This window comes from Macrobrachium nipponense, chromosome 16, assembly GCF_015104395.2.
Source record: "Macrobrachium nipponense isolate FS-2020 chromosome 16, ASM1510439v2, whole genome shotgun sequence".
In the NCBI taxonomy this organism is placed as follows: Eukaryota; Metazoa; Arthropoda; class Malacostraca; order Decapoda; family Palaemonidae; genus Macrobrachium; species Macrobrachium nipponense.
This window is the reverse complement of record NC_087209.1, coordinates 57243736-57262717: the sequence shown is the minus strand read 5'-3', so window position 1 is coordinate 57262717 and position 18982 is coordinate 57243736. Positions and strand designations below refer to the sequence as shown.

General features: G+C 35.3%; 1 protein-coding gene across 1 annotated transcript in view; it reads left to right on the top strand.

The window, feature by feature from the left end:
* Positions 1–18982, top strand: part of LOC135195726 (uncharacterized) — a 73431-nt gene that overhangs the window by 50051 nt on the left and 4398 nt on the right. The window contains exons 3-5 of the mRNA XM_064222149.1: positions 9320–9494; positions 14729–14819; positions 18603–18794. Of these exons, the coding sequence (XP_064078219.1) occupies positions 9320–9494; positions 14729–14819; positions 18603–18794 (458 nt within the window). The remainder of the gene's footprint in view (positions 1–9319; positions 9495–14728; positions 14820–18602; positions 18795–18982) is intronic.

The following is an 18982-nucleotide window of genomic DNA, read 5'->3' as shown; positions in this document are numbered from 1 at the left end:
CTATTGTTGAAATAACTGTAATTACGACATAACATATCCTCTGTGACCTAATGTTAAAAAACTGTAATTACGGCATAAAGTATCCTCTGTGACTTATTGTTAAAATAACTGTAATTGCGGCATAACGTATCCTCTGTGACCTATTGTTGAAATAACTGTAATTACGACATAACGTATCCTCTGTCACCTATTGTTGAAATAACTGTAATTACGACATAACGTATCCTCTGTGACCTATTGTTAAAATAACTGTAATTACGGCATAACGTATCCTCTGTGACCTATTTTTGAAATAACTGTAATTACGACATAACGTATCCTCTGCGACCTATTGTTAAAATAACTGTAATTACGGCATAACCTATCCTCTGTGACCTATTGTTGAAATAACTGTAATTACAACATAACGTATCCTCATTGACCTATTGTCAAAATAACTGTCATTACGACATAACGTATTCTCTGTGACCTATTGTTGAAATAACTGTAATTACGACATAAAGTATCCTCTGTGACCTTTCTTGAAATAACTAATTACAACATAACATATCCTCTGTGACCTATTGAAATAACTGTAATTACGGCATAACGTATCCTCTGTGACCTATTGTTGAAATAATTGTAATTACGTCATAACGTATCCTCTGTGACCTATTGAAATAACTGTAATTACGACATAACATATCCTCTGTAACCTATTGTTGAAATTACTGTAATTACGACATGACATATCCTCTGTGACCTATTGTTGAAATAACTGTAATTACAACATAACGTATCCTCTGTGACCTATTGATGAAATAACTGTAATTACGGCATAACGTATCCTCTGTGACCTATTGTCGAAATAACTGTCATTATGACATAACGTATCCTCTGTGACCTATTGTTGAAATAACTGTAATTACGACATAACGTATCCTCTGTGACCTATTGTTGAAATAACTCTAATCACAGCATAACGTATGATCTATTGTCGAAATAACTGTAATTACGACATAATGTATCCTCTGTGATCTATTGTTGAAATAACTGTAACTACGACATAACGTATCCTCTGTGATCTATTGTTGAAATGACTGTAATTACGACATAACGTATCCTCTGTGATCTATTGTCGAAATTACTGTAATTACAACATAACGTATCCTCTGTGATCTACTGTTGAAATAACTGTAATTACGTCATAACGTATCCTCTGTGACCTATTGTTGAAATAACTGTAATTACGGCATAACGTATCCTCTGTAACCTATTGAAATAACTGTAATTACGACATAACGTATCCTCTGTGACCTATTGTTGAAATAACTGTAATTACGACATAACGTATCCTCTGTGACCTATTGTTGAAATAACTGTAATTACGACATAACGTATCCTCTGTGACCTATTGAAATAACTGTAATTACGGCATAACGTATCCTCTGTGACCTATTGTTGAAATAACTGTAATTACGGCATAACATATCCTCTGTGACTTATTGTTGAAATAACTGTCATTACGACATAATGTATCCTCTGTGACCTATTGCAATAACTGTAATTACGACATAACGTAGTCTCTGTGACCTATTGAAATAACTTTAATTACAACATAATGTATCCTCTGTGACCTATTGTTAAACTAACTGTAATTACCGCATAATGTATCCTCTGTGACCTATTGTTGAAATAACTGTAATTACGACATAATGTATCCTCTGTGACCTATTGTCGAAATACTGTCATTACGACATAACGTATCCTCTGTGACCTATTGTTGAAATAACTGTAATTACGACATTACTTATCCTCTGTGGCCTATTGTTAAAATAACTGTAATTACGACATAACGTATCCCCTGTGACCTATTGTCGAAATAACTATAATTACGGCATAACGTATCCTCTGTGATCTATTGTTGAAATAACTGTAATTACGAAATAACGTATCCTCTGTGATCTATTGTTGAAATAACTGTAATTACGGCATAACGTATCCTCTGTGACCTATTGTCAAAATAACTGTAATTACGGCATAACGTAACCTCTGTGACCTATTGTTGAAATAACTGTAATTACGGCACAACGTATCGTCTGTGACCTATTGAAATAACTGTAATTATGACATAATGTATCCTCTGTGACCTATTGAAATAACGGTAATTACGACATAACGTATCCTCTGTGACCTATTGTTAAAATAACTGTAATTACAGCATAACGTATCCTCTATGACCTATTGTTGAAATAACTGTAATTACAACTTAAGGTATCCTCTGTGACCTATTGTTGAAATAACTGTAATTACGGCATAACGTATCCTCTGTGATCTATTGTTGAAATAACTGTAATTACGACATAACGTATCCTCTGTGACCTATTGAAATAACTGTAATTACAGCATAACGTATCCTCTGTGACCTATTGTTGAAATAACTGTAATTACGACATAACGTATCCTCTGTGACCTATTGAAATAACTGTAATTACGGCATAACGTATCCTCTGTGACCTATTGTTGAAATAACTAATTACGACATAACGTATCCTCTGTGACCTATTGTTGAAATAACTGTAATTACGACAAAACGTATCCTCTGTGACCTATTGAAATAACTGTAATTACGGCATAACTTATCCTCTGTGACCTATTGTTGAAATAACTGTAATTACAACATAAAGTATCCTCTGTGACCTATTGAAATAACTGTAATTAAGGCATAACGTATCCTCTGTGACCTATTGTTGATATAACTGTAATTACGGCATAACGTATCCTCTATCACCTATTGTTGAAATAACTGTAATTACGACATAACGTATCCTCTGTGACCTATTATTGAAATAACTGTAATTACTGCATAACGTATCCTCTGTGACCTATTGAAATAACTGTAATTATGGCATAACGTATACTCTGTGATCTATTGTTGAAATAACTGTAATTACGGCATAACGTATCCTCTGTGACCTATTGTTGAAATAACTGTAATTACGACATAACGTATCCTCTGTGACCTATTGAAATAACTGTAATTATGGCATAACGTATCCTCTGTGACCTATTGAAATAACTGTAATTACGGCATAACATATCCTCTGTGACCTATTGTTGAAATAACTGTAATTACGGCATAACGTATCCTCTGTTACCTATTGTTGAAATAACTGTAATTAAGACATAACGTATCCTCTGTGACCTATTGAAATAACTGTAACTACGGCATAACGTATCCTCTGTGACATATTGTTGAAATAACTGTTATTACGACATAACATATCCTCTGTGACCTATTGAAATAACTGTAATTACGGCATAACGTATCCTCTGTGACCTGTTGAAATAACTGTAATTACGGCATAACGTATCCTCTGTGATCTACTGTTGAAATAACTGTAATTACGGCATAATGTATCCTCTGTGACCTATTGTTGAAATAACTGTAATTAAGACATAACGTATCCTCTGTGACCTATTGAAATAACTGTAATTTTGGTATAACGTATCCTCTGTGACCTATTGAAATAACTGTAATTACGGCATATCATGTCCTCTGTGACCTATTGAAATAACTGTAATTACGGCATAACATATCCTCTGTGACCTATTGTTGAAATAACTGTAATTACGGCATAACGCATCCTCTGTGACCTATTGTCGAAATAACTGTAATTACGACATAACGTATCCTCTTCGACCTATTGAAATAACCTTAATTACGGCATAACGTATCCTCTGTGGCCTATTGTTGAAATAACTGTAATTACGGCATAACATATCCTCTGTGACTATTGTTGAAATAAACTGTTAATTACGGCATAACTTACCTCTGTGACTATTGTTGAAATAACTGTAATTACGACATGACGTATCCTCTGTGATCTATTGTTGAAATAACTGCAATTACGGCATAACGTATCCTCTGTGACCTATTGAAATAACTGTAATTACGGCATAACGTATCCTCTGTGACCTATTGAAATAACTGTAATTACGGCATAACGTATCCTCTGTGATCTATTGTTGAAATAACTGTAATTACAGCATAACGTATCCTCAGTGACCTATTGAAATAACTGTAATTACGGCATAATGTACCCTCTGTGACCTATTGAAATAACTGTAATTACTGCATAATGTATCCTCTGTGACCTATTGAAATAACTGTAATTACGACAAAACGTATCCTCTGTGACCTATTGAAATAACTGTAATTACGGCATAATGTATCCTCTGTGACTTATTGTTGAAATAACTGTATTTACAACATAACGTATACTCTGTGATCTATTGTTGAAATAACTAATCACAGCATAACGTATCCTCTGTGACCTATTGAAATAACTGTAATTACGGCATAACGTATCCTCAGTGACCTATTGAAATAACTGTAATTACAGCATAACGTATCCTCTGTGACCTATTGAAATAACTGTAATTACGGCATAAAGTATCCTCTGTGACCTATTGAAATAACTGTAATTACGGCATAACTTATCCTCTGTGACCTATTGAAACAACTGTAATTAGGGCATAACGTATCCTCTGTGACCTATTGAAATAACTGTAATTACGGCATAACGTATCCTCTGTGACCTATTGAAATAACTGTAATTAAGGCATAACATATCCTCTCTGACCTATTGAAATAACTGTAATTACGGCATAAAGTATCCTCTGTGACCTATTGAAATAACTGTAATTACGGCATAACGTATCCTCTGTGACCTATTGTTGAAATAACTGTAATTACGGCATAACGTATCCTCTGTGACCTATTGAAATAACTGTAATTACGGCATAACGTATCCTCTGTGACCTATTGAAATAACTGTAATTACGACATAACATATCCTCTGTGACCTATTGAAATAATTGTAATTACGGCATAACGTATCTCTCCGTGCTCTATGATAACTATAATTACGGCATAACGTATCCTTGGACCTATTGAAATAATATAATTACGACATAACAACCTCTGTGACCTATTAAATAACTGTAATTAACGGCATAATAACGTATCCTATGTGACCTATTGAAATAACTGTAATTACGGCATAAGTATCCTCTGTACTATTGAAATAACTGTAATTACGGCATAACGTATCCTCTGTGACCTATGAAATAACTGTAATTACGGCATAACGTATCTCTATGACCTATTGAAATAACTGTAATTACGAACATAACGTACCTCTGTGACCTATTGAAATAACTGTAATTACGGCATAACGTATCCCCTGTGACCTATTGTTGAAATAACTGTAATTACGACATAATGTATCCTCTGTGACCTATTGAAATAACTGTAATTACGGCATAATGTATCCCCTGTGACCTATTGAAACAACTGTAATTAGGGCATAACGTATCCTCTGTGACTATTGAAATTAACTGGTAAATTACGGCATAAACGTATCCCTCCTTGTGACCTATGAAAATAACTGTAATTAAGGCATAAACATACCTCTCTGCCTATTGAAATAACTGTAAATTAACGGCATAAAGTATCCTCTGTGACCTATTGAAATTACTGTAATACGGCATAACGTATCCTCTGGACTATTTTGTTAAAATAACTGTAATACGGCATAACGTATCCTCGTGACCTATTGAAATAACTGTAATTACGGATATAAGTATCCTCTGTGATCTATTGAAATAATTGTAATACGGCATAATGTATCCTCTGTGAACCTATTGAAATAACGTATTTAACGACATAACAAATTCTCTGTGACAACTAAGAAACAAACATAACTGTATTACGAACATAACATATCCTCTGACCTATTGAAATAACTGTTATAAAACGTATCCTATGTGACCTATTGTTGAAATAACTGTAATTACGGCATAAAGTATCCTCTGTGACCTATTGAAATAACTGCAATTACGGCATAACGTATCCTCTGTGACCTATTGAAATAACTGTAATTACGGCATAACATATCCTCTGTGACCTATTGAAATAACTGTAATTACGACATAACGTATCCTCTGTGACCTATTGAAATAACTGTAATTACGGCATAACGTATCCCCTGTGACCTATTGTTGAAATAACTGTAATTACGACATAACGTATCCTCTGTGACCTATTGAAATAACTGTAATTACAGCATAACGTATCCTCTGTGACCTATTGAAATAACTGTAATTACGGCATAACGTATCCTCTGTGACCTATCGAAATAACTGTAATTACAACATAACGTATCCTCTATGACCTCTTTGAAACAACTGTAATTACGACATAACGTATCCTCTGTGACCTATTGAAATAACTGTAATTACGACATAACGTATCCTCTGTGACCTATTGTTGAAATAACTGTAATTACGGCATAACGTATCCTCTGTGACCTATTGAAATAACTGTAATTATGGCATAACGTATCCTCTGTGACCTATTGAAATAACTGTAATTACGGCATAACGTATCCTCTGTGACCTATTGAAATAACTGTAATTACAGCATAACATATCCTCTGTGACCTATTGAAATAACTGTAATTACGGCATAACGTATCCTCTATGACCTCTTTGAAATAACTGTAATGACAGCATAACGTATCCTCTGTGACCTATTGAAATAACTGTAATTATGGCATAACATATCATTTGTGACCTATTGAAATAACTGTAATTACGACATAACGTATCCTCTGTGACCTATTGTTGAAATAACTGTAATTACGGCATAACGTATCCTCTGTGACCTATTGAAATAACTGTAATTACGACATAACGTATCCTCTGTGACTTATTGTTGAAATAACTGTAATTACGGCATAACGTATCCTCTGTGACCTATTGAAATAACTGTAATTACGACATAACGTATCCTCTGTGAACCTATTGAAATAACTGTAATTACGGCATAACGTTACCCCTGTGACCTATTGTGAAATAACTGTAATTACGGCATAACGTATCCTCTGTGACCTATTGAAATAACTGTAATTACGACATAACGTATCCTCTGTGACCTATTGTTGAAATAACTGTAATTACGGCATAATGTATCCTCTGTGACCTATTGTTGAAATAACTGTAATTACGACATTACGTATCCTCTTTTATTCACAAAAGGTTCCTTGCATGGGTATATATTTAAGAAATATAACAGATATAGAATTTATGCCAAAGGCCAAGCTCTGGGACCTATGAGGTCATTCAGCGCTGAAACGGAAATTGAGAGTGATAAGGTTTGAAAGGTGTTAACAGGAGGTGAAACCTGAAAGCAGTTGAACTATTGAAAAATGGTCAGGAGCAGGTTTGGGGGAGGTATGATGGAAGAATGCGAATACGAACGGAGGTACAGTAAAAGGAATGTGAGAGAGGTTGCAGCAACTAGGAGAGTAAGGAAACGTAAGTAATGCCTGCAGTGGAACGCGTGACAACAACCCCCCCCCCCCCCCCTCCCCGAGCATCTTCCTTTAAGCACTCAAACTGCATCGATCACATAAACTGGCCATTTGCGGGTAATAAGGTACTAAAATAATTATACTAAAGAACTGTACACTGGACGTCAGCTTGTTGAATTATCGGGTAAGAGTTTGGCAGCGGTTAAATAACGTGAAAATAAAGAATGTAGACTCTCAATTGGTGGTGCAATTTGCAAGTGATATTTGATCAATTTCGTGGTCACGCAACGGGGCGATAGATCATCAGCGTCTAAAATAATGCGGAGGTTAATAGCAGGAGGGGGATGTTATTGCTGTTACCCAGAGAAAAAAGTAACATAGTGGATGCACGCTGCATTTAATTAGATAGATTATATATATATAGTATATAAATAAACTATCCGAAAGGCGTCTGTCAATCCAACGTTACAAAAACAAAAATCTATTCATTAAAATGTGACACCATGACGTCACCCAAAATGAGCTCATACCAAGATAATCCAGGAAGATGACGGTAAAATGCGAACCCCCGACTCATCCCCGACCCCAACTAGTAGGTGGCCGTGCGCCCCCCTACCCCCCTGTCAATTCCGACCCACTGACGAAAGAAGAGTGTGACGTAAATAGCATTGACAGGTCGAATGGTCGAAAAAGGTCGACCATTACTCCCGTCCAAGCAGATATTATATGCGACCCAAGAACATTATTGTCAGTGGACACGCAACGGGAGAGTATAAATGTTGTTATATATATATATATATATATATATATATATATTATATATATATATGTATATATGTATATATATACATATATATATATATATATATATATATATATATATATATATATATATAATATATATATATATATTATATATATATATATATTATAAAAAAATATATATAGTATATATATATCTATATACACACACACATTTTATATATATATATATATATATATATATATATATAAATATATATATATATATATATATATATATATATATATATATATATATATACACACACACACACGCATACACACACACACACACACACATATATATATATATATATATAATATATATATATATATATATCTATATATATATATATATATATATATATATATAGATATAGATAGATATATATATTATATATATATATGTCTATATATCTATATATTATGTATACATATATATATATATTAATATATATTATATTATATAAATATTGTTATATAGTTTAGCATATATAGTATATCTATATATATATATTAAGATCTATATATTATAATATTATATTATTATATATAATAATATAATATATATATAAAATAAATAACACACACACCACACACCACACACACAGCATATAATATATATATATCTATATAATACTATATATACATGTATATAATATCGAATATTACATATAACTTTTTTGCCAGTTTCTTGTCTAGCTTTGGTTTTACAAAGGTAACTCGCAGGGTCTTTTGTAGGTTTGTATGTATGTATGTATGTTATAATTATATATATACATACTACATTTATATATCTAAGTATGTATATACATATACATACGTCTATATAGTATGTATATGTATATATCAAACTTAGCCCAAACGCCAACTGCAGGGACGTATTACGAGGTCACTCAGCAATTATGTCGAATCAATTGTTAGGAGAGGGTGAATGGTGAGACGGAAGAAAGCGAATATGAACGGAGGTACAGTAGAAGGAATGAAAGGTGTTGCAGCTAGCGACGCCGCATAGAACCATAAGCGACGCTTACAGAGCACCCTGGCGTTGAAAAGATGGCTCCTCGCTCAAAAAAAGGTTTTCTTGTATCCTGATCGTAGTATCTTCCCTCACTCAAAAAGGTTTCTTAGTCATCTGATCGTCTCCTTCTTCTCCGCAGGATCCCACGACGCCTTCAGCTTCAGCCTGACGGAGGGCGAGGACGTAGGGCCCGACGCCCCCCACGTCGTGGCCAACCTGGACTCCTGCTGTTCGTGTATGGCGCGACCCGCTATCCTGAGGTGGTCGGTGACTCAAAAGGCATCAGTGGCTGACCAGCTCAAACACGGCATCAGGTGAGAATATATATTATATATATATATATATATATATATATATATATATATATATATATATATATATATATATATATGTGTGTGTGTGTGTGCATGTATGTGTGTATATATGTATAATATATATATATATATATATATATATATATATATATATATATATATATATATATATATATATATATATATATATATATGAATAATTATCACATCGAACCGTGATCCATTTATATATCAATTCAAGCTACAAATGTCCTTTAATATCTAAATTCACTTTACCTCCCAAATGATATATTTTTCATATATGTACCGAAGGAATTTTTAATTTTTAAGTTGATAACAATTTCGTCCCCCCATGGGATCGAACCACCGTCCAGGTGGACGGGGACGAAATCAGGACAGTCAGTGACGCATATCCAATCGGCCAACAGAGACGCTATAAGTTCATATCGATTCTGACCTTACAAATCACCCTCGATCTGGATGCTTTCGTAATAGAATCGATATGAAAACCCCGTCTACCATGTTGGCCAATTCGAGCGTTTGACAGAAACGTAGCCTTTTGTTATGAATAATTATCACATCGAACCGTGATCCATTTATATATCAATTCAAGCTACAAATGTCCTTTAATATCTAAATCACTTTACCTCCCAAATGATATATATATATGTACGAAGGGGATTTTTAAGTGATAACAATTTCGTCCCCCCATGGGATCGAACCACCGTCCAGGTGGACGGGGACGAAATCAGGACAGTCAGTGACGCTATCCAATCGGCCAACAGAGACGCTATAAGTTCATATCGATTCTGACCTTACAAATCACCCTCGATCTGGATGCTTTCGTAATTAGAATCGATATGAAACCCCGTCTACCATGTTGGCCAATTCGAGCGTTTGACAGAACGTAGCCTTTTGTTATGAATAATTATCACATCGAACCGTGATCCATTTATATATCAATTCAAAGCTACAAATGTCCTTTAATATCTAAATTCACTTTACCTCCCAAAATGATATATTTTCATATATGTACCGAAGGGGAATTTTTAAGTTGATAACAATTTCGTCCCCCCATGGATCGAACCACCGTCCAGGTGGACGGGGACGAAATCAGGATAGTCAGTGACGCTATCCAATCGGCCAACAGAGACGCTATAAAGTTCATACGATTCTGACCTTACAAATCACCCTCGATCTGGATGCTTTCGTAATTAGAATCGATATGAAACCCGTCTACCATGTTGGCCAATTCGAGCGTTTGACAGAACGTAGCCTTTTGTTATGAATAATTATCACATCGAACCGTGTCCATTTATATATCAATTCAAGCTACAAATGTCCTTTATATCTAAATTCACTTTACCTCCCAAATGATATATTTTTCATATAGTACCGAAGGGGAATTTTAAGTTGATAACAATTTCGTCCCCCCATGGGATCGAACCACCGTCCAGGTGGACGGGGACGAAATCAGGACAGTCAGTGACGCTATCCAATCGGCCAACAGAGACGCTATAAGTTCATATCGATTCTGACCTTACAAATCACCCCGATCTGGATGCTTTCGTAATTAGAATCGATATGAAACCGCCGTCTACCATGTTGGCCAATCGAGCGTTTGACAGAACGTAGCCTTTTGTATGAATAATTATCACATCGAACCGTTATCCATTTATATATCAATTCAAGCTACAAATGTCTTTAATATCTAAATTCACTTTACCTCCCAAAATGATATATTTTTCATATATGTACCGAAGGGGAATTTTTAAGTTGATAACAATTTCGTCCCCCCATGGGATAGCGTCACTGACTGTCCTGATTTCGTCCCCGTCCACCTGGACGGTGGTTCAGTATCCATGGGGGACGAAATTGTTATCAACTTAAAAATTCCCCTTCGGTACATATATGAAAAATATATCATTTGGGAGGTAAAGTGAATTTAGATATTAAAGGACATTTGTAGCTTGAATTGATATATAAATGGATCACGGTTCGATGTGATAATTAGTCATAACAAAAGGCTACGTTCTGTTCAAACGCTCGAATTGGCCAACATGGTAGACGGGGTTTCATATCGATTCTAACTTACGAAAGCATCCAGATCGAGGGTGATTTGTAAGGGTCAGAATCGATATGAAACTTATAGCGTCTCGGGTGGCCGATTGGATAGCGTAACTGACTGTCCTTATTTCGCCCCGTTCCCACCTGGCGGTGGTTCGATCCCATGGGGGACGAAATTGGTTCAAATTACAAAAATTCCCCTTCGGTACAATAATGTAAAAAATATCATTTGGGAAGGTAAAGTGAATTTAGAATATTAAAAGGAACATTTGTAAGCTTGAATTGATATATAAATGGATCACGGTTCGGATTGTAAATTATTCATAACCCAAAAAAGGTTACGTTCTGTCAAACGCTGAATTGGGCAAAATGTAGGACGGGGTTTATATCGTTTCTAATTAACTGAAAGCATCCAGAATCGAGGGTGATTTGTAAGGGCAGAATCGATTATGAACTTATAAGCGTCTCTGTTGGCCGATTGGATCGCGTTCACGCTTGTCCTGTTTCGTCCCGTCCCCATGGACGGTGGGTTCGATCCCATGGGGGGACGAAATTGTTATCAACTTAAAATTCCCCTTCGGTACATATATGAAAAATATATCATTTGGGAGGGTAAAGTGAATTTAGATATTAAAGGACATTTTTTGTAGCTTGAATGATATATAAATGGATCACGGTTTCGATGTGATAATTATCATAACAACGGCTACGTTCTGTCAAAAAACGCTCGAATGGCCAACATTGGTAGACGGGGTTTTTCATATCGATTCTAATTACGAAAGCATCCAGATCGAGGGTGATTTGTAGGTCAGAATCGATATGAACTTATAGCGTCTCTGCTTGGCCGATTGGATAGCGTCACTGACTGTCCTGATTTCGTCCCCGTCACCCTGGACGGTGGTTCGATCCCATGGGGGACGAAATTGTTATAACTTTAAAAATTCCCCTTCGGTACATATATGAAAAAAATATATCATTTGGGAGGTAAAGTGAATTTGATATTTAAAGGACATTTGTAGCTTGAATTGATATATAAATGGATCACGGTTCGATGTGATTAATTATTCATAACAAAAGGCTACGTTCGTCAAACGCTCGAATTGGCCAACATGGTAGACGGGGTGGGGTTCATATCGATCTAATACGAAAGCATCAGATCGAGGGGTGATTTGTAAGGTCAGACTCGATATGAACTTTGTATAGCGTCTCTGTTGGCCGATTGGATAGCGTCACTGACTGTCCTGATTCGTACCCGTCCAAACCTGGATGGTGGTTCGATCCCATGGGGGGACGAAATTGTTATCAACTTAAAAAATTCCCCTTCGGTACATATATGAAAAATATATCATTTGGGAGGTAAAGTGAATTTAGATATTAAAGGACATTTGTAGCTTGAATTGATATATAAATGGATCACGGTTCATGTGATAATATTCATAACAAAAGGCTACGTTCTGTCAACGCTCGAATTGGCCAACATGGTAGACGGGGGTTTCATACGATTCTAATACGAAAGCATCCAGATCGAGGGTGATTTGTAAGGTCAGAATCGATATGAACTTATGCGTCTCTGTTGGCCGATTGATTGGATAGCGTCACTGACTGTCTGATTTCGTCCCCGTCCACCTGGACGGTGGTTCGATCCCATGGGGGGACGAAAAATTGTTATCAACTTAAAAAATCCCCTTCGGTAAAAAAAAAAAACATTTATAAATGAAAAATTTATTCATTTGGAGGTAAAGTTGAATTTATATATTAACGGTTACATTTGTAGCATAATATGAAAAATATATCATTTAGGGAGGTAAAGTGAATTTAGATATTAAAGGACATTTGTAGCTTGAATTGATATATATATATATATATATATATATATATGTATGTATGATATGTATATATTATTATAGTATATATATATATATATAATATATATATATATATATATATATATATATAATATATATATATATATATATATATATATATATATATATATATATATAAATAATCCAGGCCAGAGGCCAATCCAAGCTGGGACCTACGAGGTCATTCAGCGTTTGAAAGGTGTAACTGGACGAACACCTTTTTGCAGTTGCATTTCAAAATAACTGATTAAAGTCAGGTAGAATGAAGATAACATGAAAGAAGGTACAGTAAAATGAATGAAAGGGGTTACAGCTAGGGGCATAAGGAAATGACGCAGCAGAGAACCTAAAACAATGCCTACAGTGCACTGTGCGAGGTGCACTGACTGCATTAACCCCCACCCCCCTCACTACAAGGCCAATTATTAAGAGAGGGTTGAGGAAAGTAAGATGAAAGAATGAGAATATAAACGGAGGTGCAGTCAAAGGTCTTTTGTTTTTATTTTTTTAAACAAGCAAAGCGAAAGACGAAGAATTTCTCATTATCTCAGTAAACTCCTCAAATGCTCTCACCTGGACTGCCTTAAATAGATCTTTTTTTTTCACAATTTAGCAGAAAATATATATATTATATATATATATATATATATATAAAATATATATATATATATATATATATATAAAAGATGGCATTACATCTTTTTCAATCCCCACTGTTATCTTCAGTTTAAGCTACTGCATTAAATAGAACATTTTTTACACTTTAGCAGAAAATCTTATATATATAAACAAGATGTCATCACATTCGTGTGCCAATATCTTTTTCAATCCCCACTGCCATCTATAAGCCAGTGTTTCTTAAAATGCGGTCCGTGGAACCCCAGGGGTCCGGGGAATGCTCCAAGGGGTCCTCAGGATAACGTGAGGTGGAAGTGTTGCTGTTAAGTTCACTCAAATTTGTGTGCAAAATTAATATGGTCGTTTTATTTTAAGTAAAACGTAAACATTTATGTTAAAGATAAGCCATTAATAAATAATTCAGCAGCAATTTTAGTGCTATATATTATATCCTAAAAACACCTTTAAACCCAAAATGGAAATTATCATCATAAGGGTCCGCTACATGAGTCATTTTGATAAAAGGGGTCTGCTGCACGAAAAAGTTTAATAAACACTGCTTTAAGCTATGGGGTCGGCTGCCTTGGTGTGTCTTCTCCAGACTAATTCTATCAGAAGGACATTCCTTTCTTTCCAGGCTCTTATATATACCAGTAACCTACAACATCCCCCATCCTTCCCCAGGTACTTCGACATCCGAGTGGCCGTCAGGGATTCCAGGTTCTTCTTCGTCCACGGGCTCTACGGAGGCGACCTGGAGCCGTTGCTGTGTGAGGTAAGGTCACGTGTCACTTTCAGCTTTCTGTCTCGTGGTGTGTCCTTGTCTTCGATAAAGTTAGGACACTGTATAGCCATCATTTCAGTCCGTAGTGACTTCTGTTTCAGGGTCGACTTTTCAGATGATGACTCAAGTTGATGAGTGCGAGTGAATTCTCTCTTAATTTATATCCTTATTAGTCTGCGTCTGTGATTCTTGATATCATAAAGATTCAGTTTCTGTTAACTTCTCTTATTTCCTTTTATTTTTCGGTAAAATTTTCACTGAAAGCCTGGAAATCCTAAAGAAAAAAAAAGGAATTCTCCCTCCCAAGTGGGATTTGAACCCATGCATGTTAGAAAAATACATTCAATTTAAAAAAAATCCAGTACTATAAATACCTGGAAGGCAATTCATACCCACCACCTTGAATTTAATATAAAAAAACGCTGTCACGGAGAGATATAGACAAAACAATAACGTCATTCAATCTGTTAATGGTTGTTCCTAATGAGCCGAATTAAATTTGACCCGGTAGTTTAAATCACGTGAACTCGAAATCACCACTGCTTCATGAATTAGGTAAATCCTAATTATTAACATTTTTGTTTTATCAATTTTTTTTTATGGGTAATCTTAGGCTTATCTCATGAAATTCCATTATATAAAAAACCAACTCCTCAAAATGAAAGATTAATACTTATCCAGAACCTGCAAAGTTTGGCGTAACTCGGGTCATAACAAGATGCAATCGCAACTTATTATAATTTCGATAGAATAGAATAGAATAGAATAGAATAGAATAGAATAGAATATAGAATCTAGGCTAAAGGCCAAGCGCTGCGACTTACGAAGTCATTCATTGCTAAAATGGAAACTGAATGAAGGTAAGAAGGTTTGAAAGGGGTAACGAGACGACAACCTATGAATAATTTTTAGGAGAGGGTGGAAAATGAGGTGGAAGAAAGAGAATATAAATGGAAGTAAAGTAAAAGGAGAGAGAGAGAAGGAATAATCAAACGCTCAAGGTATACTTGTAGATCAAAAGTTTCCCACTTTTAGGGGAAATTTAATTTTCTGTCACTAAAATGGGAAGTTACTTTGGCAAACTAAAACCTCGATTCAAAATCAGCCGAGATTGAAATTTATCAAGTAAAATGTGAAGTTTCGACTGTTTGAAATCTGACAAGCTATACCAAAGAGATAGAGAAAGAACAGGAGAGAGAGAGAGAGAGAGAGAGAGAGAGAGAGAGAGAGAGAGAGAGAGAGCGGTTTTAACAACTCAATTCTAATTTTCGACCATCGGTCGGTCACAACCGGAGTTGACATCAGCACATTCACATCTAAAAAAAACGAAGACAAAAACGATAATGAATATATCTCCGTGTGATATAGTAACGCCCACTTTAATTACTTGTCTTCGGGCCTCATAAACAAAAACAAAAAAAAAACAAAAAATAAAATAAAATAAATAAAACAATACTGTCTTCCAGATATACTAGTAAAACAGCACTATACTAATGAAAATAAGATATTAAAAAATGTACATTTTGTCACACGTCATCCTGGTTAGCTAAGTTTGATAAAATGCCCCAACGCTATATATATATATATATATATATATATATATATATATATATATATATATATATATAATATAAACGTGAAGCTACAGGGTCAATTGAAGATATATCTATATGAAATAACTACAAAGAAGTTAGTCATTTCAGAAAACTAGGCATAATTGGTAACGAATAAAAAAAAGATAGACAAATAAATCAGGTTCACTTATGGTCTGCAATAACAGTCAGCGGAATGTATAAACTGGAAACGGCAAAGGGCTTCTTCGAGATTTTTCAAATGACTGTCTCTGGCTACAGAAAATGGACTGTCTTGTTTATCTAATTGATTTATTTCGTTTATCTAAATCTGCGTAGAAACATGCATGATCACAAAATGCAATCCGAAAGCAGGCTACTGTGGAGCCACTGAATTTGCCAAGGCTACATAATAAGTTCCCGTTTGACATCAGGGCAGAAAATATCTAGTCGTTCAAGAAAAAATTATAGACCTTCCTTTTTTTTCTGAGTGTTATGACAGTGCAGTACATCTCACAGGTAATATGGTATACGACATACTTCAAGTGAAAATGTCTACGATGAACTGTATAAATACTAACAGTTATTATGTTTTTGGTTACTTGAAATCACGATCAAGACAATACATGCTTAACTTACACGTTTACGTAGCAGTTCCTAGGAATATCGCGACGAATATTCACAGTTAAACGTAGATATCTCCTTTAAATGGACACACTCAGACACACAACGAGCCTACAGCTAACTGAGGGAACTAAACTAAGTGTTGGGCAGGCTGTGACGTCATGCGCGCGCCGGTCGAATTCGGGACGGGTGATGGTATACTCTATCATTAGCACAGCAAACTACAACAGCCGAATAAGACAATTAAAATCTATAAACAATAGAAATTTGTGTGAACATTTAGCTAAACTATGAAGATGCTCGTTAGTAATAACTAATATTCGTAGTAATAATGAAAACTGGCCGTTCTCATAATGAGACCGTATAGTCATGATGATAACAAACATGGATAAGAGGAGATTACCTATTTGTGACGACAAATGTTTATATATATATATATATATATATATATATATATATATATATATATATATATATATATAGTATATATATATCAAAAAAACTTTTAGTACTGACGAAGGTTATATAAGCCTACAGATTTCAATACAACGTGTACCTTACATATTCATTCCAAACGGATGGTTTAATAATGCTTACGAGAACTACGCCATTACATAGGAGTAACTGTTTTGGGGGGGCGGGGCACCTGCCCCCATTTGAAACTGGTGGCCCCCCTTCCATTTTGAGTTCATGAAGCTTGTAGTTAAAGCTTAAGCTTAATTTACGTATTATTATTATTATTATTAATGTTCAAGTTTTATATGTCAAGCTGTTTGATTGTTTTTTTTAAGAAAATGAATGGAGTTTTACAATATTAACTGTAAGAAATAAATAAATTTTCTCTCTTTATCTCAAGAGTATACGATTTCATTTTCCAAACGTTATGTAAGTGTGAAAGAAATGTCATCAAATTCTGTACAGAAAATAATTTTCTGGCCAAAAAAATCCGTGGATAATGTAAAATTTGGAAATTAAAAACTTTAATATCTTTCCACATGAATTAAAAAAAAAAATAGTGCTATAATGTGTGCATGCCTAGTGCCCCCAATTAATAGACTCATAGTCACGCCCATGCGCCATTGATATGTCCAAACAAAATACAAACTCAATTCGCATTCCACCCACCCCCCCGCCCCCCCAACCCGCCAGCACCTTAATTAAACCAGTCTGGGTTTAATAGACTTGTTACCAGTCTGACAAAACCCTAGCACAAGGAAAGCCAAGAATATCTACGTCTTTAACGTCACTTTGAAACTTTGAGTCTAATGCACCACCTTTCTAAACCTCTTCTCCCACAGACCTCCAAGAGTACCTTAATTGAACCTGTCTAAGGCTAAGGGAATTGTCACCCAAGCACAGGGAAATCTAAGATTATCTACGTCATTAGAGTCACTTTGAAGTTTTATGAGTCTAATGCACCACCTCTCAAAACCTCCTCTCCCTCAGAGCTCCTAGAGTACCTTAATTGAACCAGTCTGAGTCTAAAGAAATTGTCACCCAAACACAAGAAAAAGAGTCACTCTGAAGCTTCATGAGTCTAATGCACCACCTCTCAAAAAACTCCTCTCTCCCTGTACAGATCTCGCACTTCCTGGTCAGGCATCCCGGCGAAGTGGTGTTGCTAGACTTCCAGCACTTCCACGGGCTGAGTTCGAACGACCACGCTGCCCTCATCGCTCTGCTGAAGGCAACTTTCTCGGACCTTCTGTGCCCCTTTTTCCAGCAGCTGAAGCATCTGACCCTCTCGTACCTCGCGCGGTACAAATACCAGGTGAGGGAGTACCACAAGCTGAGGTTTGAGTTCTCTAAGGAAATATCCTCCATAGGGCAGGAGCTACGGAGGTCGGTACAAATACCGGTTGAGATTTAGGATAGAATATTCAACAATTTTTTAAAGAATGGTGTAAAGTAAGATGGAAGCGAGAATACGAATGGAGGTGCAGTAAAAGGAATGGAAGG